The 27,587-nt window shown below is 54.6% G+C and overlaps 2 protein-coding genes across 2 annotated transcripts; one reads left to right on the top strand and one right to left on the bottom strand.

The window, feature by feature from the left end:
- The first annotated feature begins 427 nt into the window (after positions 1 to 427).
- Positions 428 to 2,816, top strand: LOC105495345 (tetratricopeptide repeat domain 9B). Its single transcript, XM_011764766.2, has 3 exons — positions 428 to 937; positions 1,522 to 1,704; positions 2,602 to 2,816. Exons 1-3 carry the CDS (start codon positions 511 to 513, stop codon positions 2,709 to 2,711), a joined length of 720 nt encoding a protein of 239 aa, XP_011763068.1. The 5' UTR covers positions 428 to 510; the 3' UTR covers positions 2,712 to 2,816.
- A 475-nt stretch (positions 2,817 to 3,291) lies between these two features.
- On the bottom strand, positions 3,292 to 26,902 carry LOC105495346 (mitogen-activated protein kinase kinase kinase 10). The gene is made up of 10 exons (XM_011764767.3): positions 26,221 to 26,902; positions 20,414 to 20,594; positions 14,575 to 14,723; positions 13,910 to 14,085; positions 13,060 to 13,306; positions 10,085 to 10,201; positions 5,902 to 6,073; positions 5,690 to 5,802; positions 4,664 to 5,362; positions 3,292 to 3,901 (listed from the first exon to the last, which is right to left on the bottom strand). The coding sequence occupies exons 1-10, from the start codon at positions 26,900 to 26,902 to the stop codon at positions 3,579 to 3,581; spliced, it is 2,859 nt and encodes a 952-aa protein (XP_011763069.2). The 3' UTR covers positions 3,292 to 3,578.
- Between the last annotated feature and the right edge of the window lie 685 nt (positions 26,903 to 27,587).

Below are 27,587 nucleotides of genomic sequence, written 5' to 3'. Positions count from 1 at the left end.
GCCCTAAAGGTGATATTATTGTCCCGTGTTACTGATGAGGATACAGAGTTCCAGGCGGTTTAAGCGAGCTGTCTAAGTCATACCACTAGTGAGAAAATAAGCTGGGATTTGAATTTGGGAAGCTTGGGTCCAAATCCTGTGTTCTCATTGGATATGCCAAATGGCCAGTGGGCTGAAAGCCAGCTTTCTGTGAGGCTGATGTCTTCCTGCTCTTCCTCCTAGGCTCTTCCTTTCCTTCTAGAAATCTTCGGGAGCTTTGGGCACCAGGGAGAAGAGCAGGCAGGAGGGTGGGGAGGGTAAGGGGAATGGGAACAATTTGGGGGGCGGGCTGGAGAACTAGGACTTGGCTAATCTGAGAGTGAGCATGGGGGAAGTCTCGAGGGGTTTCCCTAGACCCATAGGGGGCAGCCGGAGTCGGCTGCCGGAGGTGAGGGGGCGGAGAAAGGGTGGGGACCAGCCCCGCGGGGGGCGATGCGGTAGCTGCAGCGGCGGCGGCAGGAGTTTCCCACAATGCAGCGCGGCGCGCTGTCCCCGGTGCTGATGCTCAGCGCTGCCCCGGAGCCTCCGCCGCGCCCGCCTCCCGCCATCTCCCCGCCGGGCCCCGGCCCGGGCTCGGGCTCCCGCCATGGCTCGGCTCGTCCCGGTCCTACCCCAGAGCCGTCGGGGAGCCTGGGCGCGGCGCTCGACAGCAGCCTGCGGGCCGCCGTGGCGTTCAAGGCAGAGGGCCAGCGCTGCTACCGAGAGAAGAAGTTCCGGGAGGCCATCGGCAAGTACCACCGAGCGCTGCTTCAGCTGAAGGCGGCGCAGGGGGCCCGCCCTGGCGGCCTGCCCGCCCCCGCCCCCGGGCCCACCAGCAGCCCCGGGCCGGCGCGTCTCAGCGAGGAGCAGCGGCGCCTGGTGGAGAGCACGGAGGTGGAGTGTTACGACTCCCTCACGGGTACGCCGTCGGAGGGTGGGGGATGGGGCACAAGGGGAGGGGGCAATGGGGAGAGCTTGGCGACTTGTGGCGGCAGGGGCCCTGGGGCTGAAGAGTCCAGGGCTGTGGGCTTCTGGGGGAGACTTAAGAGCTTGATCAAGGAAAGGGATTGGGGTAGGGGATAACAGGGTTCTGTGGCTAGAGGGAGCTGGGATGCAGGAAATGGTCTTTGGGTCGGGTCTTCAGGGCCCCGCTTCCCCTGAGTCATTCTTTCTACCCCCTGGCCGCACGTGGACCTAAGGTGAGGAAGTCTTCCCTGAGCCAGCCGCTCGAGGTCCCGGCCCTCGCCCCGGTGCGGGCCCTTAGTGCTCTTGCCCACCGACAGCTCCGGGTGGATCGCCCAGCGGCGCCAGTCCGTGTTTTGGCGCCACCTAGCGGCGGCGCAGTTGCGTCTGTTTTGATAGGCGAGCGGATTGGCGCCCCCGGTTGCCGGAGCAATCCCTTAGGCCGGGTTCTCTGCAGCCTGGAGCCCCGGCTCCTCGAGGTCAGGTGGGTTTTGGGGGTGCCAGCAGGCTCTGAGAGTGCCGGCCCCGCCGCCCCCGCAGCTTGCCTGCTGCAGTCGGAGCTGGTAAACTACGAGCGCGTGCGCGAGTACTGTCTCAAGGTGCTGGAGAAGCAGCAGGGCAACTTTAAAGCCACCTACCGCGCCGGCATTGCCTTCTACCACCTGGGCGACTACGCACGCGCGCTGCGCTACCTGCAGGAGGCCCGCAGCCGGGAGCCCACAGGTGAGTGGCGGGGTCGGGTAGAGGTGAGGGCTGGGCCCAGGGCGGGGAAAGGGGCTGGAGCGGAGGGAACGAGCAGGAAGATCAGGGCAGAACAGCAGAGCCCTCCTCCCGCGGAGCTGCCTCTAGGGAGAGCTGTGCCACCCACCTACTCCCTACACGCCCACTCATCCATTCATCCACCCCGCCCTTCACCCGCCATTCAAACATCCATCCACCTATCTCTCCTCTGACATCTCCCCAGTCGTTTCTCATCTACCGTCATTGCCACACCTGATATCTCCTATTCACCTGCTCAGCCACTTCCCTATCCACCCATTGTCATCTCAATTACCCCCTCCTACGGCCGCCTACCGCACACACTCATTCCTCCACTCACCCATTCACACACACCTGTTCATTCACTGCCTCCACCATCCTCTCATCCACTCGGGTGGGCGATGCCAGGAAATTGGTGTGTGTGTGTGCGTGCATGTGTGCACTTACACACGAGTGCAGGAGGGCAGACACAACACTCGGTTTTGTATTAAGAGCCAACAAGGAAGGAAGAGAGATTACAACAGGTGCAGAGTTGTGGGAGCAGAGACGAGATTAGTTTTCCCGTTAAGTGGCTGGGAGAGAACAGACTTCTTGCAGATGTCACTGGAGGATGAGAAGTGTGACAGGAGCCTCTGAGAAGAGGCATTCCTGGCAGAGGGTGCCGCAAATACAGGCACATAAAAGTGTGCGATGCCTCCGCTTTGCTGGCTGTAGCTGGGGCTTTGAGGAAGGGCTCTGGCTCTACTGGCTGTGTGAGAGAGCTGCTGGAGACTTCGGAGAATGGGGTGTGAGCCAGGGTGGTGTGGAAGTCACCTGCTGCCCCAGGACACCCAGATGATGCCCTGCCCACCTCCCCTGCAGACACCAATGTGCTCCGTTACATCCAGCTGACTCAGCTGAAGATGAACCGTTGCAGCCTCCAGCGGGAAGACAGTGGGGCTGGGGCCCAGACTCGGGATGTAATTGGCTGAGGCCAACCCAGGGGGACCTCTCTACCCCTCACCCTCCCACCTCACCATGTAACTTTCCCCGACTCATGTGTTCGTTGGTAAAACACTTGTCACTGGTGATCACAACTTCTTTGTGTGGTGTTCTTGGGGGGACCAGGAAGGGCCTCATCCCTTGGACCTTAGAAACCCAGAGAAGCCCAGGAGGGTGTGTGGGGTTGGGTGGGGGGGAGGGGAATGTTCCGCTAGGATGACCCAGCATCAGGGCCTGGGCCAGGGAAAGAAACACAGTCTAGGCCAGGCGCAGTGGCTCATGCCTGTAATCCCAGCACTTCGGGAGGCTGAGGATCACTTGAGGTCAGGAGTTTGGGAGCAGCCTGGTCAACATGGTGAAACCCTGTCTCTACCAAAAATACAAAAATTAGCCAGGCGTGGTGGCGGGAGACTGTAGTCGCAGCTACTCATGAGGCTGAGGCAGAAGAATCACTTGAACCCAGGAGGCGGAGGTTGCAGTGAGCCGAGATGGTGCCACTACACTCCAGCCTGGGTGACAGAGCAAGACTCTGTACCCAAAAAAAAAAAAGGAAAAAGGAACACAGTCAAGTACGGTAGGGGGCAGGGGTTACCTTTAATGCTCCATTTTGTGCCAAATCCCCCATGATGCCCTGTCCCTGAGTATCCCTGCCCACCCTCTCCCCAGTGCAGGGCGGGCACAGGGCTCCACCCCCTGGAGTACAAAGGAATAAGTGAAGTGTTCCCCCCTCCCTCCTTCCCCAATAAATAGAGTGAACATCCTGCCCAGGGCCTCCCCCGCCTTGTGGCATGGCGGGCTGGGGCGGGGCCTGGGGCGCTACATTCATGGCTGCCCAGGCGGGCGGTGGTGGGCAGGCCTTAGTGGGAGCCGTGGGCCCCACAGAGGGGCACTGTGCTGTCCTGGTTCTGCCCCTCCATGTCCATGTCCAGCAGCGTAGGCTGCATGCTGGGGGGCCCAGGGCTCTCCGGAGTGTCTGGCCTGCTGGGAGGCGAGATGGTGAGTGTCTGGCCGAAGGAGACCAGTTTCCAGGGGTCCAAGCGGGGGCGACTGGCAGCCGGCCGAGGTCTCGGGGCAAAGGTCAGGGTGGTGGGGCGGCCTGGGAAATCGGGGGGCCGGCGGCGGGCTGGAAACAGGGCCTGGGGGTCGGGCAGGCGGGGGAAGTCCAGAAGGTCACGAGGGCCTGGTAAAAGAGGTTCAGAGGAGGTGAGTGGGGTGGGGCAGAGGGTGGCATTAAGAAAAGCCCAGAGCTTTTACGTGAAAAGCATGAGTTCTGGTTTCTCTCGAGAAATCCATGGATCTTGCTGCATCCAATTTCCATCTGCACTGTGGCAGTCCTGGGACCTTGACCTAGGCTGGGACCACTCCCAGCTGCTTGCTCCTCTGGGTGGACCCTGGCATGTTCCTCAACCTTCTGGAGCTACTGCTTAGCAGCAGCCGCTGGGGCCAAAGCCCTGGTCTTCCCGACTCCCCTGCATTGGGCTAAGCTCACGCACAGACCTCAGGCATGGCTTATCTCTGAAGGGGGATAAAAATGGAGCCTCACTGCACGGGTGAGGAGCAAATAAAATAATAACTTACAACAAGCAGCACAGTGCCTGATGTGGCTACTTAATAACACTGCCATGGCCGCATCTCCCACCCAGTTAACAGATGGAGAAGAACAGTGTCTAGGCTGTGTAAGAATTGGCAATAGCCATGCTGGTCACCACTGCTAAAGGCACCTGTCTGGCCTTGTAGGCATCAGTTTGCCACCTGTGTCTCAGTCCCCTGGAGATCCCCAATGCCTCCAGGAGTGAGGGGTAAAGGGACACAGACTCTCCTTCTTCCACAAGAAGCAGGAGGATTGGCTGCCTGAGGGGTCGTGGCTGGGCTGGACTCGCGACCGTGGCAGAGGAGGAAAGAAGGGGTTTTCTGCGGCCTGGGTGCGGGGCACCTCACTCACCAGGGCCATGGCCCGCGGGCTCGGGAGGCCCCCGCTGCCCCAGCGCCCCGTCCGATGGCGTCCGCCGGTGCCCGCGACTCACGGCGCATGCAGCCGTGACGTGGGTGGGCGTGAGCGACTGGCGGGGGTCCTTCTTGAAGCTCTCCAGCTCCAGGTCCACCAGGGGGTTGGCGCTGGGCGAGGGTGTGGGCGCGGGCGGGGAGGGTGGTGGGGAGGGCGCGGCCGGCGCGGCCTCATCGCTGTCAGAGCGCAGTAGTGAACGCGTGGAGTTGCAGTCAGACACGGACGACAGCGACACGAGGGTGGCCGAGGGCGCCAGGCCCAGGCCGGGGCCCACGTCGTCGCGGCGGCCGTGGGGACGCGCGGGAGGGCTGAGGCCCCGCGGGAAGCGGCCGGCGCGGGGAAAGAAGAGGCCGTCGAGCCAGCGCCGCTGCTCCTCGCCGTCAGCCGCGCGTGCCTCGGCCACGTCGGCGCCCAGGCCCACAGCCCCCAGCAGCGTGGCACAGCCTAGCAGCGCCAGGTCGCAGCGCCGCCGGGCACCGTGTCCCCACCGGGCGGGGGGCGCGGTCGGCGTCGGCTCCCACGGCGCCCGCGCCCCCGGGGAGGGCTCGGCGGGCAGTGGCACCAAGAGGTAGGACGGGGTCGAGTAGGGGGAAGGGGGCACGCTGCTGCCTCCGTCCTCCGCCTCCGCGAACTCCTCTGCAACCGGAGAGGGCCATCACTGGGCTGCAGGGCTGACCAGGGCCCGACGGGGACTTGTGGCAAGGGACGACCCCCGATGACCCCTCCAACAGCAAGACCAAGGCCCACTAGCACGTTCTTGAATCTGTCTCCCTGAGAAGCCTCAGAGAAGGGTGGTCCCTGCCCCTGGAAATGACCCCGCACGCCCCAGGGGCTACCATCTCCCTTTCCAGGGAGGCCTCCCACCCACTGGCCCAGTGAAATCTGGTTTCCTCCCTCAGCCCCAGGAGGCTCACCCCTTTGGCCAGGGAACCCCCACCCCCTTACAAGCACCCAGGCTCTTACCCATCTCATTGAGGCTGGCGAAGCCAGGGGCGATGGGTGTGTGTTTGGGGGACTTGCCCAGGTTGGGGGCACTCGATGACCACTGTTTGCTTCCTTCCCCCAGCCCCTTCAGCCTGTGGGGCCCAGGGAGAGTCGGAGACCTCAGTCCTGTGGCCTGGAGCCTGGGAGCTGGGGCTTGGGCACAGGGTGGGCACCGCCACGCCACACCTCACCTCTCCTCTCCTCCCACCCGCTCCTTCTGCAGGGTGGAGCTGGGCCCCCACGTTCGGCCCTTCTTCTTGCCCCCGACCAGTTCTTCCTTCTTTGGGGGCCCACCGCGGCTCCATGTCCCACTTCCTCCACTGCTGCTGCCACTGCTGCTGCCACCACAGTCCACAGGAGTCACTAGGTCCAGAGAAGCCACTTGGTTACTGGGTGGAGGGTCTGTCCCCACTGGACTCCCAGCCTCCAGAGCCCCCGGCTCAGCCCCACCCTCCGCCTGGGAGTCCAAGGGCTCTTTTGAACTCCAGTCGTGACCCTCCCTGCTATAAATTTCTCCGTAGCTCCCTACTGCTGTCAGGACAAAGTTCCAGCTCCTCTGCCTGGCACTGAAGGCCATGAGCGGTTCCCTGCCAACTGCTCCAGCCTCCCCTGCTCTTCACAGCCTAACCCTTCACCATTCATTCCAGCCGGCTGCCTGCGCTTCCGGTCTCTAGCTCTGGGTAGTTAGTTCCCTGGGGGTCAGCTGCCTTCATCTCTGTCCTTGCGATGCTCTGGACCTATCTGGTGCCAGTTTGCTGCCATGGTATGGGTATTTGTCTCTGTGTCCCCTGCAGGACTGACCTCCTGGGCCTGGTACAAAGCAGGTGCCCAGACAGAGGGCAGGGGGTCTGTGGGTGAGGACAGTGCTGGGGTGAATGAGGGGCTGGAACTCGGGAGTTAGCCTTTCACCCTTCAGTCCATCAGGAAGCTCCGATGACTGTGTGTCTGCCATATAACCCCGACTGTGGACATCTGTCCCTTCCAAGTCCCCCACCCTGGCCTGGCCTCCATCATCTCACTGCTCTCTCCGTCTTTATTTCTTACAGCAGCCAGAGGGAAAAAGGTCAACTTGATTCCCTCAGTGCCTTCCTCACATGGCTCTGGGGGCTGCCCCAGGGCAGTTAAAAGAAAATCCATACCAGGCTAGGTGTGGTGGCTCTCGCCTGGAATCCCAGCACTTTGGGAGGCCAAGGCAGAAGAATCACCTGAGGTCAGGAGTTGGAGACCACCCTGGCCAACATGGTGAAAACCCCATCTCTACTAAAAATACAAAAATTAGCCGGGCCTGGTGGTGCAGGCCTGTAGTCCCAGCTACTTGGGAGGCTGAGGCGGGAGAATAGTTTGAACCCAGAGGCGGAGGTTGCATTGAGTTGAGATCGCGCCGTTGCACTCCAGCCTCGGAGAGAGAGCGAGAGCCTGTCTCACCATGGAATACTATGCAGCCATAAAAAGGAACGAGATCATGTCCTTTGCAGGGACATGGATGGAGCTGGAAGCCGTTACCCTCAGCAAACCAACGCAGAAAGAGAAAGTCAAACACTGCATGTTCTCACTTATAAGTGAGAGCTGAACAAATAGATCACAGGGACACAGGGACGGGAACAACAGACACTGGGGCCTGTCGGGGGGTGGGGTGGGAGGAGGGACAATATTAGGAAAAATAGCTAATGCATGGGCTTACTACCTAGGTGATGGGTTGATAGGTGCAGCAAATCACCACGGCACACGTTTACCTGTGTAACAAACCTGCACATCCTGCACATGTACCCCAGAACTATAAACAAAAATTAAAAACAAAAAAAATTCATACCAAAGGTGTCAAATGAAAATTAAAAGAAAAGGAAAGAAAATCCAGACTCTTATCCTGCCCTCAGGGCGCTGCCTGATCTGAGCCCTGAGAACTCCCTGACCACAAAACCTATGTCCTCCTCCCATTCACTCAGCTCCGGCCAAGTGGGCTAACAAGCAGCCCACGCTGCTCCCACCTCCAGCTTTTGCCTTTGCTGCTCCCTCCGCCAGGGGCATGGTGCCCTGAGGTCTCAGCCTGTCTCAATCCTCCGCCTGGGGCATGGTGCCCTGAGGTCTCAGCCTGTCTCAATCCTCCGCCAGGGGCATGGTGCCCTGAGGTCTCAGCCTGTCTCAATCCTCCACCAGGGGCATGGTGCCCTGAGGTCTCAGCCTGTCTCAATCCTTAGAACAAAGGTTCCTGCTCAAACCTCACCTCCTCCCATGGGGCTTCCAGATGTAAAATAGCAACCCTTCTGTGATGGGTAATTTTATGCATCAACTTGACTGGGCTAAAGGACGCCTAGGTAGCTGGTTAAGCATGATTTCTGTGAGGGTGTTTCTGGAAGATTAGCATTTGAATCAGTGGACTGAGTCAAGAGAGATCGTCCTCACCAATGTGGGTGGGCAGCGTCCAATCTGCTGAGGGTCCAGATAGAACAAAAAGAGAGTTAGCTTTTTGTCTAGGGAGGCGGAGGAAGGGTGAGTTTGCTCTCTGCATGAGCGTGGATATCCATCTTCTCCTGCCCTGAGACATCGGACATTGGTACTCAGGTTCTCAGGTCTTTGGACAATTTTTTTTTTTTTTTTGAGACTGAGTCTCACTGTGTTGCCCAGTTTGGAGTGCAGTGGCATGATCTCGGCTCACTGCAACCTCCGCCTCCCAGGTTCAAGTGATTCTCCTGCCTCAGTCTCCCGAGTAGCTGGGATTACAGGCACACGCCACCATGTCTGGCTAATTTTTGCATTTTTAGTAGAGACTGGGTTTCACTATGTTGGCCAGGCTGGTCTTGAACTCTTGACCTCAGGTGATCTGCCTGCCTCGGCCTCCCAAAGAGTTGGGATTACAGGCGTGAGCCACGGTGCTTGGCCAGGTCTTTGGACTTGATTTGGAACTACATCAGATTGCAGGACTTCCCAGCCTCCATAATCGCATGGGCCAATCTCTCATAATACATCTATTTCTTTTGTTTTTGTTTTTAAGTAGAGATGGGGTCTCGCTTTGTTGCCCAGGCTGGCATCGAACTCCTAGGCTCAAGCAATCCTCCCATTTCATCCTCCCAAAGTGCTGGGATTACAGGTGTGAGTCACCGTGCCCAGCCAATACATCTCTTTCTATATTTCTTTTTTTTTTTTTTTTTTTTTGAGACGGAGTCTCGCTTTGTCGCCCAGGCTGGAGTGCAGTGGCGCGATCTCGGCTCACTGCAAGCTCCGCCTCCTAGGTTCACGCCATTCTCCTGCCTCAGTCTCTCAGTAGCTGGGACTACAGGCGCACACCACCACGCCCGGCTAATTTTTTGTATTTTTAGTAGAGACGGGGTTTCACCGTGTTAGCCAGGATGGTCTCGATCTCCTGACCTCATGATCCGCCCGCCTCGGCCTCCCAAAGTGCTGGGATTACAGGCGTGAGCCACCGCGCCCAGCCCTCTTTCTATATTTCTTTTTTTTTTTTTTTTTTTTTTTTTGGAGACGGAGTCTCGCTTTGTCGCCCAGGCTGGAGTGCAGTGGCCGGATCTCAGCTCACTGCAAGCTCCGCCTCCCGGGTTTACGCCATTCTCCTGCCTCAGCCTCCCGAGTAGCTGGGACTACAGGCGCCCACCACCTCGCCCGGCTAGTTTTTTGTATTTTTAGTAGAGACGGGGTTTCACCATATTAGCCAGGATGGTCTCGATCTCCTGACCTCGTGATCCGCCCGTCTCGGCCTCCCAAAGTGCTGGGATTACAGGCTTGAGCCACCGCGCCCGGCCTCTTTCTATATTTCTAAACATATGCTGTTGATTCTGTTTCTCTGAAGAACTGTGACTAATACGTCTCCTCTGAGCTCCTTTAAATAATTTATCACTACTAGAAATTATCCTGTGCCCGGGCGCGGTGGCTCATGCCTGTAATCCCAGCATTTTGCAAGGCTGAGGTGAGTGGATCACTTGAGGTTAAGAGTTCGATACTGGCCTGGCCAACATGCTCAAACCCCCATCTCTATTAAAAACACAAAAAATTAGGCAGGTGTGGTCGTGTGCAACTGTAACCATAGCTACTCGGGAGGCTGAGGCAGGAGAATCGCTGGAACCCAGGAGGCAGAGGTTGCAGTGAGCCGAGATTACACCACTGCACTCCAGCCTGGGAGACAGAGCAAGACTCTGTCTCAAAAAAAAATAAAAAATAAAAAAAAAAAAAATAAAGAAAAAAAAAATGATCCTGCTTACAAACTTATTTGTTTACTGTCTGTTTCCCATGATAAGAATGAGGAAAAGGGCCTTGGCTTGTCTTCTTTCTTGCTGTAACTCTGGCTTGGTGCCAGGTATAAACATCGTGTGCAAAAACGTTTGTTCACTGACTGACTGACTGGTCAGGGCCTTGGGAGATACTCACGGCGAATGGCCCTCAGCCGGGGAATGATGCTGGGGCTTGCAGGGGGGCTGGCCCCATCCGATCCTTTCCGCTTATCCAGGGTTGGAGAGGCCTGGACTGTGATCTTATGCTCAAAGCCTGCAGAAAGAAAGAGAAGCTTTCCTAAGCAAATGGTTCTAGGGATTACCAAAGGGAAGTTTCCTCTGTAGAAGCAGAGAAGGAATTCTAGAATGGGAACACTGCCATGTTTCATTCCTTAATGCAGTGGTTCTCACAGTGTGGACCCCAGAACAGCAGCATCACTGTCAGCTGAAAATTTCTTGGCAATGCAAATTCTTGGGCCCTCCCTGAATCAGCAAGTTGAGGTGAGGCTCAGCAATGAAACTGTGGTTTAATAAGCACAAGCACAAGAGCTCTAGTGGACCAAGGACCTAGGCCTCAGTGTCCAATATGGCGGCCAGCAGCTACGTGCAGCAACTGAGCACTTGGAATGTGGCTTGTGCAATGGAGGAATTAGAGTTTAACCTTTATTTATCTAATTTTTTTTTTTTTTTTTTTGAGACAGAGTCTCGCTCTGTCACCCAGGCTGGAGTGCAGTGGCGCGATCTCGGCTCACTGCAAGCTCCGCCTCCCGGGTTCACGCCATTCTCCTGCCTCAGCCTCCCGAGTAGCTGGGACTACAGGCGCCCACTACCGCGCCCGGCTAATTTTTTGTATTTTTAGTAGAGACGGGGTTTCACCGTGGTCTCGATCTCCTGACCTTGTGATCCGCCCGCCTCGGCCTCCCAAAGTGCTGGGATTACAGGCGTGAGCCACCGCGCCCGGCTATTTATCTAATTTTTAAACTGTATATCTATATAAAAGATGAATTCTCACTGTGGTGCCCAGGCTGGTCTTGAACTCTTGGCCTCAAAAAATCCTCCAGCATCCGCTTCCCAAAGTGCTGGGATTACAGGTGTGAGCCACCATGCTCAGTCAACTCTTTATTTTATTGTAATTACAGTAATTTAAGTTGAAATTTTAAAAACGGGTACTCCATTTGATTATTGGAAACTCATGTTTGGAACAACTTGGGTATGTGTATGTACTTTTTCAACTCTAACTTTTATGAAATCTAAATAGAGATCAAATATTTTTGATGGGTCCGGTACAGTAGCTCACGCCTGTAATCCCAGCACTTTGGGAGGGCTGCATAAGCCCGGGAGCTCAAGACCACCCTGGGTAGTATAGCAAGACTCCATCTCAGAAAGAAAATTTTTTAATGAAAATGTTGTCCAAATTTAGATGTGCTATAAACATAAAATACATCTGGATTTCAAAAATGTAGTGCGAAAAAAGAAGGTAAAATATCTCACAATTATTTTGTATTGATTGCATGGATATATTGGGCTAAATAAAAAATACATATATTTTTTGAGATGGAGTTTCACGCTTGTTGCCCAGGTTGGAGTGCAATGGCATGATCTCGGCTCACTGCAACCTCTGCCTCCCACGTTCAAGCGATTCTCCTTCCTCAGCCTCCTGAGTAGCTGGGATTACAGGCGTGTGCCACCACGCCCGGCTAATTTTGTAGTTTTAGTAGAGACGGGATTTCTCCATGTTGGTCAGGCTGGTCTCAAACTCCTGACCTCAGGTGATCTGCCCGCCTCAGCCTCCCAAAGTGCTGGGATTACAGGTGTGAGCCACCACACCTGGCCTAATAAAAAATATTAAAATTGACATCTCTTAATTCTTTTTGCTTTTATGTGTAGCTTACTAGAAAATTTAAATTTATGGCTTGCATAATGTGGCTTGCATTATATTTCCACTGTCCACTGCTGCTTAAGGCACTGCTTTCTGGCTTGTAACATCACAGAGAGAGACAAGCAGACACTACGTGCCTCCCTCCTGAATGCATTACCTGGGAAGCAGTGTGGGGGAAAATAAAATCAAACTTGAATCTGAATCTGATTAAGTCTTGAGATCCAGTTATTAGGTTGATCCATGTAAACTTCTGTTTTTGTAGGTCAAAAATGGTCAAATATCAGCATATATATGTATATCTTAATTACATATTTCGTGACAGCGTCTCGCTCTGTCGCCCAGGCTGGAGTGCAGTGACGCAATCTCAGCTCACTGCAACCTCTGCTTTCCGGGTTCAGCGATGCTTGTGCCTCAGCCTCCCAAATAACTGGTATTAGAGGCACCTGCGCCACCATGCCCAGCTAATTTTGTATTTTTAGTAGAGGTGAGATTTCACCACGTTGACCAGGCTGCTCTAGAACTCCTGGCCTCAAGTGATCCACCCACTTTGGCCTCCCAAAGTGCTGGGATTACAGGCATGAGCCACTGCTCCTGGCCAGATTAAAAGATATTTTTAAAGAGAGCTAAAATGGAAAAGAAATTTCAGAAGTGACTGTCCTAAGTATCAAGACAGATGTTCCTCTCAGAGTGTGCTGTGAGGTTGTGTTTGGAGGGGGCAGGTGGAAAGCACTTGGGATGGCTGTGAGGTTCTCTTTGCTTTCATGGGGGTGACTAGAGTAACTCACTTAGCTGTACAGGTTTTTGGTCATTTTCTTTTTTTCTTTTTTTTTCCCTTAGAGATAGGGTCTTGCTCTGCTGCCCAGACTGAAGTGCAGTGGTGCAATTACAGCTCAGTGCAGCTTCGAACTCCTGGACTCAAGTGATCCTCCCACCTCAGCCTCCACAGTAGCTCAGACTATAATTGCATGCCAACATGCCCAGCTAATTAAAAAACTTTTTTTTTTTTTTGGTAAATATGGGGTCTATGTTGCCCACGCTGGTCTCAAACTCCTGGCCTCAAGTGATCCTCCCACCTTGGCCTCCCGAGTAGGCTGGGACTACAGGTGCTCGCCACTGCACTGGGCTTGATCACTGACTATGTGTGATATATTTAGCAATAAAAACAAGTTGAAAAAGAAAAGGAAGAGATAAATCCTAGGTCAGGGCTGCTCCCAGCAGCCTCTGGGGGGCGCTTTGGGGACACGGGTGGGTACCGGAGGGCAGGCTGATGTGGCTGCCGCCTTCCCGCAGCTTGAGCAGGCGGCTGCGCTTGAAGTTGCCCTTGCGCTTGCGGACCCGGGGCTTCTCCTGGCTCAGTTGGCACATGAGCAGGTGCAGCTCCCTTTCCACGATGTCCATCTCGCGTTCTGCCAGCTCCTGCTCCCGCCGCCGCAGCTGCTCCTCCTGGAAGCGCTGCTCCTGCGCCGCCCGCAGCAGCTCCTCCTCACGGCTCCGAAGCTCCTGGGGAGGAGAGGTGGTGGCTGGGGGGAGGGGCTTAGCTGTTCCGCTTCCTGGGGAGGGACCCAGGGCTGCTGGGTCTGGTTGGTGCCTCACACAAGGGTACCTTGCTGTGGGGCACATTGGGTTCACCACCCGACTCATGCTTTGCTATCCAAGCTGGGTGCCAGGGCAGGGAACTGTGTAAGCCCAAAGAAAGGGGTGCTTTTCTTTCTTAACTCTTCAATTTAGGAAACTTCAGATATCCACAAAAGCAAAGAACAGTGCACCCCCCTGTACCCATCACCCAACTTCAACAATTACCTATGCTTTGCGAATCTCGTATCCCCGTCCTTCTCTCCTCTGGCCCTCTCTTCGTTTCTGCTGTAGTATTTTAAAGCCAAACCCAGACATCATGCAGTGTCACCTGTAAGTACTTCAGTACAGGGTGCCTTTTTCTTATTAATCCACCAACAGGAGGCTGTCTTTTCTTAATATGCAAAAAAGGCTCCCTTAACCCTGCATGGACCCAAAGGCTGGGGTTCAGGGGAGGGGTCTCTGAGCAGCCCAAGGCATCAGAACTCAGGGGTCTTGCTCCATCTTTCCCACCTTGCCCCCTGCCTTCACCTTCTCCTTGGTCCGAAGGTCATCAAACATGTGCTGAATCTCCAACTTCCAGTCTTCCTGCAGCGAGTGGAAGGACTCCAGTGGCATCTGGAACAGGGCTGACTGTTCGATGACTTCAAGCCGCTTCAAGATGCTGCCAAAATCTGGCCGCCCATGGGGGTCTGGGTCCCAGCATTCTGGGGTGGGAGGAGGAAGGACAGTGGTGGGGGGTGGAGGTGTCAGTGGTCACGTTCTGGGAACTCAGCCTGCTCAGAGGAAGGCAGAATTTCTGGGGACTGCAGACAAACAGCTGCTATGGAGCTGAGGGGAAGGAATTCAAAGCCAAGCTCCTGGCCAATTCCACTCAGTGAAATGCTGGGAGAGAAACCCCGGGACCTGCACCCCGAGGAGAAGCTGGTGGTGCAGTCAGGATCACAGTGGAATCCCAGGGCCAAGGAGTCCTAACAGGTGGTCCTGGAGAGCTCTGGGCCTGGCCTGAACAAGGATTGGGGCATGGGGAATGGAGCCAACCATGGGGAGACTGTTTAGGGTCCAGTGAGTTCTAGTCCCTTCTCCCTCACTCCCAGGCCCACTGGTATGGATGGGTGTGAAGGGGCGAGGTCTGGGCCCACAGGTCCCTGCCATTTCAAGCTGAGCCTACCCTCGCCACAGGGCCCCTGGCTCACCCTCCAGGAGGCGGGCAAAGGGCTCGGGGCACGTGGAGGGAATGGGCAGCGTCAGCTTATTCATAGCCACGCCATACGCCACGGCCAAGGCGTCGATCTCACGGTAGGGAACCTCCCCAGTCAGCAGCTCCCACAGTAGCACCCCGAAGCTGCAGGCAGGGGAGAGGGAGGAGTGATATCACAGCCCACCCCAATCCTCACCTATACCCAGCCCTGCCCTTGGTCCCATGCAGGGCCGCCCTCACCCCAACACCCACTCCCAGCCAATGAGGTCACAAGAACTTGCTTTGACCTCTGTGGCCTTGTTCTCCAATAGATGGGGTGCGCTTGGCTCTCTGATGCCTCTCCTTCGCTCGGCCTCTCTCCCCTCTCCCCTACCTGAAAATCTTCAGGTCCCGTGTTCCTACTGGGCAAATCCATCCTTCTCATTTTTATTTTTGTAGAGATGGAGGTCTCACTATGTTGCCCAGGCTGGTCTCAAACTCCTGGGCTCAAGTGATCCTCCTGCCTCGGCTTCCCAAAGTGCTGGGATTATAGGCATGAGCCACTGCACCCTGCCTAAATCCATCCTGCTCGGCCCTGGCCTTTGATGACCCCTGCGGCCTCACCTCCAAACACTCTCAGCCCATTCTAACCCCAACTTCATCTTGCAGCCACACTAAATACTGAACAGGCCCTGTTCTTTCTAACCTCTGGCCTTCACACATACTGTTCCCTTTGTGGAGAACACTCTTCCCTTGTGTAACTATTTGTCCCTCAAGTCTCAACTCAGGTTGCCCCCCCCCTCCGCCAAGAAGCCTTCCTTGATTCCATAGCCTCCAAAGCTAGGCCCCTCCTCTATGTTTCCCCAAAACACTCAGTACTTACCTCTAAAAACCAGCTAACATTATTTAACATTTATAAAGTGCTTACTGCAGGCCAGGCACTGTGCTAGGCACTTGGTAATCCTCACAACAGCCCTGTAAGGCAGAAGGATTTGGTATGACCCCTGCTTTATCTGATGAGCAAGTGCAGGCTCAGAGAGGTAAGGGGCTTGCCTGAGGTCACACAGCTAGTGAGTGGTGGAGCCACACCTGGACTCAGGTCTGCCTGCTGCCCACGACAGTGCCCTCAGTGGCTCCATGGTACCAGGGCGTGCGTCACTGTGCTGTGGTCCCTACAAGGCTATCTTCCCCTGCAAACTCGACATCCTCCCAGATCCTGATGGCCATTCTGTGTGGTGTTTATTCTGGAGTAGATCCCTGGTCTCCCCCACTATCCACTCATGCATTCATTCAACACATATATATATTTTTTCAGACAAAGTCTCTGTGGCCCAGGCTGGAGTGCAGTGGCATGATCTTGGCTCCCTGCAACCGCCGCCTCTCAGGTTCAAGTGATTCTTGTGCTTCAGTCTCCCAAGTAGCTGGGATTACAGGTGCGCACCACCACCCCGGCTAATTTTTGTATTTTTAGTAGAGACGGGGTTTCACCATGTTGGCCAGGCTGGTCTCCAACTCCTGACCTCAGGTGATCCACCCGCCTCAGCCTCCCAAAGTGCTGGGATTACAGGCATGAGCCACTGCGCCCGGCCCATTCAACGTATACTTATTAAGTGCCTACTGTGTGCCAAGCACCATTCTAGACACTGGGAAGAGATAGACACAATCACTGCCCCCATGCAGCTGACGGCCTCCCATTCTTCAGTGACAGTGCTGGTGAACTGAGCTGGCCACATGCTGCCTGCATGCATTTTCCATTCTTTTTTGCAGCTAGGCATGTCCACATGACCACAGTTCTGGTGCATGGGGTGTAGGAGGGGGTGTAGTAGGCAACTAGCTTCCAGGAAGTGTCCTTAAAAAGAAGGGGTGCCTGGCCGGGCGCGGTGGCTCATGCCTGTAATCCCAGCACTTTGGGAGGCCGAGGCGGGTGGATCACAAGGTCAGGAGATCGAGACCATCCTGGCCAACATGGTAAAACCCCGTCTCTACTAAAAATACAAAAATTAGCTGGGTGTGGTTGTGCATGCCTGTAGTCCCAGCTACTCGGGAAGCTGAGGCAGGAGAATTGCTTGAACCCCAGGGGGCGGAGCCTGCAGTGAGCTGAGATCACGCCACTGCACTCCAGCCTGGTGACAGAGTGAGACTCTGTCTCAAAAAAAAAAAAAAAAAAAAAAAAGCTGGGCATGGTGGTGGGCGCCTATAGTCCCAGCTACTTGGGAGGCTGAGGCAGGAGAATGGTGTGAACCTGGGAGGCAGAGCTTGCAGTGAGCTGAGATCGTGCCACTGCACTCCAGCCTGGGCAACAGAGCAAGACTCAGTCTCAAAAAAAAAAAAAAAAAGAAAAAAGAAAGGGTGCCCTTTTTCTCTTTTCCCCTTCCTATGGTTGGAATGTAGACATAAAAGCTGGACCCTGGGGTGTAGGGGGAAGGGGAGAGAGAGCATTAGGACAAATACCTAATGCACACGGGGCTTAAAACCTAGATGATGGGTTGATGGGTGCAGTGAACCGCCATGGCACACGTACACCTATGTAACAAACCCTGCACGTTCTGCACATGTATCCCAGAACTTAAAAAAAAAAAAAAGCTGGAGTCTGGAGCTAGGCACAGTGGCTCATGCTTGTAATCTCAACACTTTGGGAGGCCAAGGCAAGAGAACCTCTTGAGCCCAAGAGATCAAGACCAGCCTAGGAAACAAAGTGAGACCTCATCTCTGCAAAAAGTTAGCCTGGCATGGTGGCATGCCTGTAGTCCCAGCTACTAGAGAGGCTGAGGTGGGAGGATCACTTGAGCCCAGGAGGTTGAGGCCACAATGATTTGTGATGTCATCACTGTACTCCATCCTGGGTGATAGAGCAAGACCCTGTTTGGAAAAAAAAAAAAAAAAGCCGGGCACAGTGGCTCATGCCTGTAAACTCAGCACTTTAGGAGGCCCAGGTGGGCAGATCGCGAGGTCAAGAGATCAAGACCATCCTGGCCAATATGGTGAAACCCATCTCTACTAAAAAAAATAAAATAAAATAACAAAAATTAGCCGGGCGTGGTGCCACGTGCCTGTAGTCCAAGCTACTTGGGAGGCTGAGGCAGGAGAACTGCTTGAACCCAGGAGGCAGAGGTTGCAGCGAGCCGAGATCACGCCACTGCACTCTGGCCTGGGCGACAGAACAAGACTCCATCTCAAAAAAAAAAAAAAAAAAAAAAGGAAAAAAAAAATGCTGGAGCTCAAGCAGTCATTTTGGATCATGAAGTAAACTTGAGAATGGAGACCACACAAGGTGGGGGAAAAAACAGTGGTTTATAACTGGAGGGGAGCATGATCCTCCCCTCTTTCCCATGTCCCTGGAAACCTATGGGGGTATTTTGATTGTTATAATGACTGGGAGTGTTACTGAAGTTTGTGGCTGGGAGGTGTGGATATCCTGCATCCTGGTAAGTACAGGACAGGACCACGCCAGAAAGATTTAGCCTGACCAGCCAGGCATGGTAGCTCATGCCTGTAATCCCAGTACTCTGGGAGGCCAAGGAGAGCAGATCACCTGAGGTCAGGAGTTCAAGACCAGCCTAGCCAACATGGTGAAACCCTGTCTCCACTAAAAATATAAAAAATCGGCTGATGCATGCCTATAATCTCAGCTACTTGGGAGGCTGAGGCACGAGAATCACTTGAATCTGGGAGCAGGAGGAGGTTGCAGTGAGCTGAGATTGTGCCATTGCACTCCAGCCTGGGTGGCAGAGCGAGGCTCTGCCCCCTCCAAAAAAAAAAGAAAAGAGAGAAAAAAAAAGGTAACACAAATGAATGCCTGATGTACAGCCAGTTGGAAATTCTCCCAAAGAGCTGCTCTGCTCTAGGCTGAGCTGGAGACTTCCTGTCTCTGTCCCATACCCATTAATTTGCTGCTTGGACAGTCTGGAGCCTCAGCTGGGAATTGACGGGAACAGTAAATGGGGAGACCCAGGTTTGGCTCCAACCAAGCAAAAGGTCCTGGGTTGAAAGTCTCCACGGCCACCATCAACTCTCACTGGTGACAGCAACAGTCCCATCATTGGCCGTCTCTACCTAACAGTCAAAGGAGCTTTTAGTTTTTTTTTTTTTTTAGATGGAGTCTTGCTCTGTCGCCCAGGCTGGAGTGCAGTGGTGCCATCTCAACCTCTGCCTCCTGCAGTCAGGCAATTTCCCTGCCTCAGCCTGCCGAGTAGCTGGGACTACAGGCACCTGCCACCACGCCTGGCTAATTTTTGTATTTTTAGTAGATATGGGGTTTCACCATGTTGGCCAGGCTAGTCCTGAACTCCTGGCCTCAAGTGAACCGCCCACCTCGGCCTCCCAAAGTGCCAGGATTACAGACGTGAGCCACTGTGCCCGGCAGAATTTTTGTATTTTTAGTAGAGATGAGATTTTACCACGTTGGCCAGGCTGGCCTCAAACTCCTGGCGTCAAGTGATCCACCCACCTCGGCCTCCCAAAGTGCTGGGATTACCAGTGTGAGCCACCATGCCCAACCTCCAAAGGAGCTTTTCTTTACTTCCTTTTACAAAAATTAATTTAAAAATTTCTTTTTCATACGGATGGGGTCTCACTATGTTGACCAGGCTGGTCTCAAATTCCTGGCCTCAAGCGATCCTCCCACCTTGGCCTCCCAAAATACTGGGATTATAGGTGTGAGCTACCACGCCATTCAGACATGGCTCCTCATGGCCTCCTACTTCATTAGAATAAAACCTGAAGGCCACTCCCTCACCCACAGGGCCTTCCAGCTCCCTCTCCTACATCATTTCCTACCTCTCTCTGCCTTGCCTGCACAGTGGCAGCCACGTGGGCCTTGTTGCTGTTTCCGGAACACACCACGCTCACCTCAGCACCTCCTTTCGGGTACCTGCTCCCCCTGACTGGGCAGCTTCTTCCCCCAAACTTCTCGTGGCTGGTTCCTTTTTGCCACTCGGAACTCAGATGAAGTATCATTTCTCAGATTGCTCAGAGAAGCGTTCCCAAAAGTAGTCTTCCAGCCCTCAAAGCGCCTTCCTCTCAGCCTCCTCGTGCTTCGTACTAACACTTTTTTCTGGTGTACTTAATTATCTTTAAAAATTATAATTTTCTTAAAAACAGCTTTATAAAAAAGTTTCTTGTATCTTTATTTACTTACTATTCCTGAGGGCAGGGATTGCGTCTATTTTTCTTTGCTGCTATATCCCTAGAACCCGGTGCAGGTGGATCAATGAATGAATGAGTGAATTCATCATTTTCCCGTCTAACAGATGGGACGGTGCATGGGCTCGTGTCTGAGGGGCTTTCAGTGCTGGCATCTACATGCTGTCTTTATGCCTTTTTAAATTTTTTCTGTTTTTGGAGACACAATCTCGATCTGTCACGCAGGCTGGAGTGCAATGGCACGATCTCAGCTCACTGCAACCTCCGCATCCTGGGTTCAGGTGATTCTCCTGCCTCAGCCTCCCGAGTAGTTGGGACTACAGGCACCCGCCACCATGCCCAGGTAATTTTAGTATTTTTAGTAGAGACGGGGTTTCAGCATGTTGGCCAGGCTGGTCTCAAACTCCTGACCTCAAGTGATCCACCCACCTCGGCCACCCAAAGTGCTGGGATGACAGGTGTGAGCCACTGCACCCGGCCTTGTCTCTAGATCTTATGAATTTTTTATTCTAATCCAATGTGCCCCCTAGTTGCCATTTGTGCTAGCTGAACAGGTAACCGGCACTTGTCTGGTGGTGGCCTGACCTTGCCAGCAGGCCCCTTTGTCAGCCTGAGATCCTGGCTTCAGCAGGAGACCCTCCCTCCCACTCTGCCCTCACCCCTTCCTCCCTCCCTCACTCCGCAGAGGTCATCCCAGCCGCGCCTTTCAGCACCTCCAGACATCACTGCTTTTGGAGAAGAGGGAGAGACGGATAACCTCCGGAGCCATCCAGGCATAGGTCCCCGCAGCGCTCATCTTGGTGGTCTTGTGCCACTCGCGGGCAAGGCCAAAGTCTGTGATCTTGAGCACCGTGTCTGCGAGGTTGTGGTTCTCGATGGCCTCCAGGATCAGGACTGTGGGGTGGGAAGAAAGGTGGGTCACCCCAGACTTGCCGTGTTGCAGACCCAAGTGTTCTGGCCCGCTGCCTCAGTCAGAAACATCTTTCTCCTCTCACCGCCTCAGGCTGCCCCACTCTGTGGCAGCTCCTTTCCTGGCCTGGAACATCCATGAGCCCCTCCACCCAGGTCTAATCCCTGTCCCAGGCTCCCATGAGGGAGTAGGGAGCTCCTCCTGCGTCCTCTGCCCTCCTGACTCTGTCCTGGGCTTTGGGGAGCTCCATGAATGGTTGAGAACCAACAGCCAAGGCTGAAGCAGGTCATTTGAGCCCAGGAGTTCGAGACCAGCCTGTGCAACATAGCAAGACCCCATCTCTACAAAAAATTTTTAAAAATACCTGGTTGTGGTGGTGCATGTCTATAGTCCCAGCTACTTGGGAGGCTGAGTTGGGAGGATCACTTGAGCCTGGGAGGTTGAGGCTGCAGTGAGCCATGGTCTTGCCATTGCACTCCAGCCTGGGCAACAGATTGAGACCTTGTCTCAAAAAAAAGAAACAACAGCCAAGGTCTTGGTCATCCAGGCCTTGAGTTCCCAGTTATCCTGGAAGCAGGAACTGCAAACCGTGGGCAGAAGGGAGGAACGTGGCTTCCCCACTGTGTCCGTCACCCCTGTGGCACACTGCAGTCAGGGTCCCAATTCTACCCCTTCCCGTGTCCACACTCTTTGCCATGAGACTTTGCCATTCTTTCTGCTAAAGAGGCAGAGTATGGCTGGGCATGGTGGCTCACACCTGTAATCCCAGCACTTTGGGAGGCCGAGGTGGGTGGATCACTTGAGGTCAGGAGTTTGAGACCAGCCCGGCCAACATGGTGAAACCCCCTCTCTACTAAAAATACAAAAATTAGCCAGGCTTCATGGTGCTCGCCTGTAATCCCAGCTACTCAGAAGGCTGAGGCATGAGAATCGCTTGAACCTGGGAGGTGGAGGTTGCAGTGAGCCAAGATCACGCCACTGCACTCCAGCCTGGGTGACAGAGTGAGACTCTGTCTCGGAAAAAAAAAAAAAAAGAAAAAAAAAACGGGCAGAGAGCACCTTGACTCTGGCTCAGCCGTATCCGTATGACTTGCTTTGGCTAAGAATGACAGGGTGCCAATTCCAAGCCGAGGCCTCGCATGTCTGTGGACCCTCTTGCACTTGTCTGATCACCATGACAACATGCCTCAGCTAGCCTGCTTGTCCAAGAAGATGAGAGCTACTTGGAGCAAAGCCTCTCCAGCTGAGCCCAGCCTCCATCGGTTTACCCTCCAGCTGGTCCGCAAATGCACCAGCAGTAATAAACAATGGTTGTTTTAAGATGCCGAGTTTTGGGGGTAGCTTATTACACAGCATTATTGTGACAAAATCTGACTGATGTATTCCCTAAACATACTGGATGGTTCCAGCTTACTTTCTACCAGGGTTGTCACTAACAGTGATGAGGATCATGGCTAGTGTCTGTACTGTGCTAAACTCTCTATATGAATTGACTCACAAACGACCCCCCGCTTCTTTTTTTTTTTTTTTTAAAGAGACAGGGTTGGCCAGGAGCAGCGGCTCACACCTGTAATCCCAGCACTTTGGGAGGCCAAGGCAGGTGGATCACTTGAGGTCAGGAGTCCGAGACCAGCCTGGCCAACATGGTGAAACCCTGACTGTACTAAAAATACAAAAAGTAGTTGGGTATGGTGGCAGGTGCCTATAGTCCCAGCTACTTGGGAGGCTTTGGTGAGAGGATCACTTGAACCTGGGAGGTGGAGGTTGCAGTGAGCCAAGATCGCGCCACCGCACTCCAGCGTGGATGACAGAGCGAGACTCCATCTCAATGAAAAAAAATAAAGAGACAGGGTCTTTTTCTGTCACTCAGACTGGAGTGCAGTGGTACGATTATGGCTTGCTGTAGCCTCAAACTTCTGGGCTTAAGCAATCCTTCAGCCATGGCCTCCCAAAGTGCTGGGATTACAGGAGTAAACCACTGCACCCAGCCACAACCCATTTTTCTTGACTAGCCAACAGAGGCTCAGAAGTCACTTGGCCAAGAGATCACATGGTTAGAAGATGGCAGGACAAAGGCTTGAATTACTTTTGTCATCAGAGCCCAATTTAACTGCTGGGATATTTTGCTACCTTCCATCACACAGAGGCCCCAACATATACAGTGTGCTGCCTGGGTTTGAATCTCAGCTCTGCTTCTTCCTAGCAGCATACCCTTGTACAGTTTACTTTAATCTTTACAACGGGACTTCTCTGTTAAATGGGGCTGGTAACAGAATTTACCTTCTACCGTTACAGTAAAAATTTATTGCCTGAAACAATAGGGCCTTTAAAAGTGTTAGCTGTTATTATCAGTGTGTGATGTTGCCATAATTGCTCTGAATTTCTCCACCTTTCTCTTTTGCCATTCCTGGCTACTTACCAGTCATAATAATTAAGGTAGTTCTACTATCATGCCCACTTGGCAGATGAAGGAATTGAAGGTGGCAGAGATTGGCAAATCACCCAGGGTCACACAATTGATAATCCTGCCCATCCTTTAAAGCCGAGCTTCAGACTGGGCACGGTGGCTCATGCCTGTAATCCCAGCACTTTGGGAGGCCAAGGCAGGTGGATCATCTGAGGTCAGGAGTTCGAGACCAGCCTGGCCAACATGGCGAGACCCCTGTCTCTATCAAAAATACAAAAATTAGCCAGGTGTGGTGGCGCACGCCTGTAGCCCTGGCTACTTGGAAAGCTGAGGTGGAAGAATCACTTGAACCCGGGAGGTGGAAGGTGCAGTGAGCTGCGATCATGCTACTGCACTCCAGCCTGGATCATAGACTGAGATGACTCTGTCTCAAAAAAAAAAAAAAAAAAAAGTCCAGCTTCAATGCCATCCCTCCTGGAAGCAAGCCCCCACCTTGTAAATTCCTAGCCTGTGACTCCACCTCTGCAGAAGCTTTCCCTTCTTAAGTCCCCACCTCTCCTGTTTGTGTCGAAACCCCGTGACAGAGGGAACATCTCATGGTTTTATGCTTTATTTCTGTATTTCCCAGGATGGGCCTACGTGAGTCCCCCTTCAAAATCTGTATGTGACCATGTCACTCCCTGCTTCAAATCCTCTAATGGCTTCCATTACATCAAATAAAATACCCCAAGTCCTCGCCATGGCCCTCAAGGTCCTATGTGATCTGGCTCCTGCCTGCCTTTCTGATCCTACTTCCTCCCATCTCTGCCTCAATGCCTGCTGTTCTGGTCTTGCTATTCTCCAATGAGCCACACTCACTCCCACTTCAGGATATACGCCCCACTGTTCCCCTTCCCCAGATCTTTGGAAGGCTGGGTCCCCTTTGTTCAGGTCTCTGCTCAAATGTTGCCTTCCCTGACCGTCCAATGTAAAGAAACCCTCTGCTCCAGCCTTTGCCTTAATCCATCGAGAGCCCCTGATACTCTCTGAAATTTTGGTATCCATCTATTCATCATTTTTTCCTGTTCACCGGAATATAAATTCCATAATGGGGGGAGGGGGAAATCTTGCCTTGTTCACTTCTGTAATCCCAGAGCTGAGGACAGTGCCTAGTACAGACTAGGCGCTTAATAATTACTGGTAGAACGAACCAATGAATGAATGACGGCAGGTGAGGAGCTCCTTAGGGTAGGATGAGTGGGGAAGCAGTGCTGCGGGGGCACTGTGTCCTCTGTGTCTGGCGCAGAGCAGAACCATCACCCAGGAGGAAGCCCTGGCCATAAGAGGCCCGCTGACTCTTTGGCCAGATAACATTGGCTACAAAAAACCTGGGGGTGTGGGGCGTGCTGTCAATCAGCAGGGGCGAGGAAGGACCGAGGAGCCCCAGCCATCGACAGGAACATGCTGGGTGGCCCTGCCTCCATTTACCCAACATTTTAGAGGTGCTGGGGCATAAGCATCAGTTCCCCAGACATGGCACCAGCCCTGGCACATCGTGGTCATGTATTAGCTCTTTTTTTTTTTTTTTGAGATGGAGTCTTGCTCTGTCACCCAGGCTGGAGTGCAATGGCGCGATCTCGGCTCACTGCAACCACCACCTCCTGGATTCAAGCCATTCTTCTGTCTCAGCCTCTGAGTAGCTGGGATTACAGGTGCACGCCGCCACACCCAGCTAATTTTTGTATTTTTAGTAGAGATGGGGTTCCACCATATTGGTCAGACTGGTCTCAAACTCCTGACCTCAGATGATGCACCCACCTCGGCATCCCAAGGTGCTGGGATTACAGGCGTGAGCCACTGCGCCCAGCCAAGCTCTCTGTTGATACACAAATGTCAGGCTTGGGAGGCAAGGAAGATGCAGTCCCTCCATTCTAGGGGCTTACAATTGCTATATGTGAGGGAATAGCAATATATTCATAAAAACAGTGGGATGGATTAAAGTAAATTTCAAGATGACAGAAATCAGGAGTAGATGAGATGTGGGTGTTGAGAGCAAAGGGGGCACCCTCACATTTCAGGGCTTAAGTGTGAGTGATGTGAGGGCCGGGGACATGCTGGCTTCCTCCACTGCTGATGCCTCTGCTTAGCACATGATCTGGTCTGGTAACTAACAAATGGAAGAATTAACAAATAAATGAAGAAATGAAAGGGAGTGAGATGGGGCAGAGCAAGAATGGGAGAGCCAGGAATGTAAGATTTTTTTCTTGCTGTATCCCTGGGACAGGGTCTGGCACACAGCACTCTGGAAATATCTGTGGAATGAATGAATGAAATTGCTAACCTGTGAGTACCTTCAGGGCAGAAACCATGGCTATCTTAGTCCCAGGTGGGCTCCTACTTAATAGGTGCTCAGTTAATACTTGCTGATGCCACATGAAGCTCCTTGATCTAGAAATGAGTCCGGTAGAACGTTCCCTTCTACCTGGCTCCATTATTTATTCAACCAACCAATCAACTTTGGAGAACCTGTCAGGCCGCCTGGAAGCTTTTATATAAGCCACATCCATTTAATTCCTCCCTCGTCTTTTCCAGTTTGCCTTGGCCAGCTGGGCCTATGAAGACTCCAGGAAATGGTTCCCAACTGGGGGGTGATTCTGCCCCCCAGGGGACATTTGCAATGCCTGGAGACATTTTTGGTTGTCATAGCTGGGGATAGGGGGCAGGGAATGCTAATGGCATCTAGTTGGAAGAGGCTGAAGATGCCGCTAAGCAACTCACAATTCACAGGACAGCCTCTACAACAATGATCCGGCCTCAAGTGCCAATAGTGCTGGGGTTGAGAGACACTGACTCCAGATGGGGTAGCCTCTTTTTGTCTCTGCCTGGTGGACTCTGGCAGCATGGCTGGATAGCAAGCACCTTGAAGGCAGGCACTGCATCTGTCCTGTTCACGCAGGAACACAGGTGTTCATGGATACATGTTTATTGAGCGATTGTGACTCTGCAGCCTGGGAGACAGTTAAGTCCTTCAACCTTTCTGAGCCTCCTTTTTCTCCCTTAAGGCCGGCAAGGCCTACCTCACCTTCATCCTGAAGGTGTCATACTGCTGCCCCTTTTCGCTCCAGGCACAGTGTCATCTGGTGTCCCTCACCCTGTTTCCCACCACCTAGGCCTGGCCTCCAGAGGTTCTGTGGAAGGAATTTTGGGGAGAGGACACCACTTACTGTTGATGGACTTGAGGTCCCGGTGGATGATGGGCACAGGGGCACCATTGTGTAGGTAGTTCATGCCCCGGGCCACCTGCACAGCCCAGTTGACCAGCACGTGAGGTGGCACCCGGCGACCTGCCAGCACCCTGCTCAGTGCGCCACCCCGGGCATACTCCATCACTAGGCAGAGGTGTGGGGGGTTGAGGCAGGCGCCCCTAAGGGCAATGATGTTGGGGTGCTGCAGGGCTCCAAAGAGCCGGGCTTCCTGGCACACCTGCTCCGCTGTCACTGCCGGGTCCTTCTCAGGGTCCAGCCGGGCGGCCTTGACGGCCACCTCCTCGCCACGCCACAGAGCCCGATAGACCTTGCCAAAGCCCCCCACACCGATGATCTCCTCTAGCTGCAGCTCGTGGAAGGGGATCTCCTGGGGCAGCTGGAGGCCCGCGGGTGCAGCACGAGCGCCCGGAGCCACGTAGTTGCTGGGGAAGACGCCCACGCGGCCGCTGGGGAGCTGCCCGGTCCACCAGCCCTCATCGCCGGACACCGCACAGTCTTGGGAAAGCACCTGGACGCGATCGCCCCTCCGCAGGGTCAGCTCCTCGTCGCCCGCCGCCTCGTAGTCGAACACCGCGGTCCAGACGGGCCCCGCGGGGGTCGTGCCCCACTCCTTGGCCGCCACCCCCTCCTCCTCCTCCATGGGGGAGGGGCCGGGGGCTGCGGGAGGCCGCTTCACACAGGCTGCCCGCGGGATGCAGAGGGCGGGCCCCGGCGGCTGGGATGGAGGGCAGTCCCTGCGGTGTCTAGGGGGCTCCTGAGGGCCATGGCTGGGGCGCCCTCCGCAGGAGCAAGAAAAAAACCCCTTTCAAAGGGCAGGCTCGACCCTTCCGATTTGGCTGTCCGGGCGGGGCGCGGTGGGAGTGGGGCGGCAGGTTCACCTGTGCCTCCCAAACGGCAGGTGACTAAGAGGGCCTGGCCGCGCGGCTCTCGAATGCCCACCGGGGTCCGCCGGTGGGGGACGAGGGCGAGGGCGGCAGGCAGTCCCTGTTCCCCGCGCCGCTCACCCCGCGCAGCTCCACCGGCGGCCCCCGGCTCCGCATCCCGGGCCACGACTGCCGGGCCGGGCGGGGGTGGCGGGGCCCCTGGGGCGGCCGCCCCGGGTCGGGGTGGCGCGCCCCTCGGCCTCCTCACGCGCGGGGCAGTCGGGCGGCCCCCATCCTTGGCACCGGCCTCCCGGTCGGCCCCAGCCCCTGCCCCCGCCCGTGCTGCTTCCCGGGGCAGCCGGCGGGGCCCGAGTGACGTGTGGGCGCCGCCGCCGCGGTGCCGCCTGGGAGTTGTAGTCTCCGGCCATGCGGCCTCGGGGCCCGGCCCTCAGCGCCCCCCCG

This window comes from Macaca nemestrina, chromosome 20, assembly GCF_043159975.1.
Source record: "Macaca nemestrina isolate mMacNem1 chromosome 20, mMacNem.hap1, whole genome shotgun sequence".
Taxonomy (NCBI): Eukaryota; Metazoa; Chordata; class Mammalia; order Primates; family Cercopithecidae; genus Macaca; species Macaca nemestrina.
The sequence above is the reverse complement of the archived record's forward strand: the minus strand, read 5'-3'. Positions and strand labels throughout refer to the sequence as shown.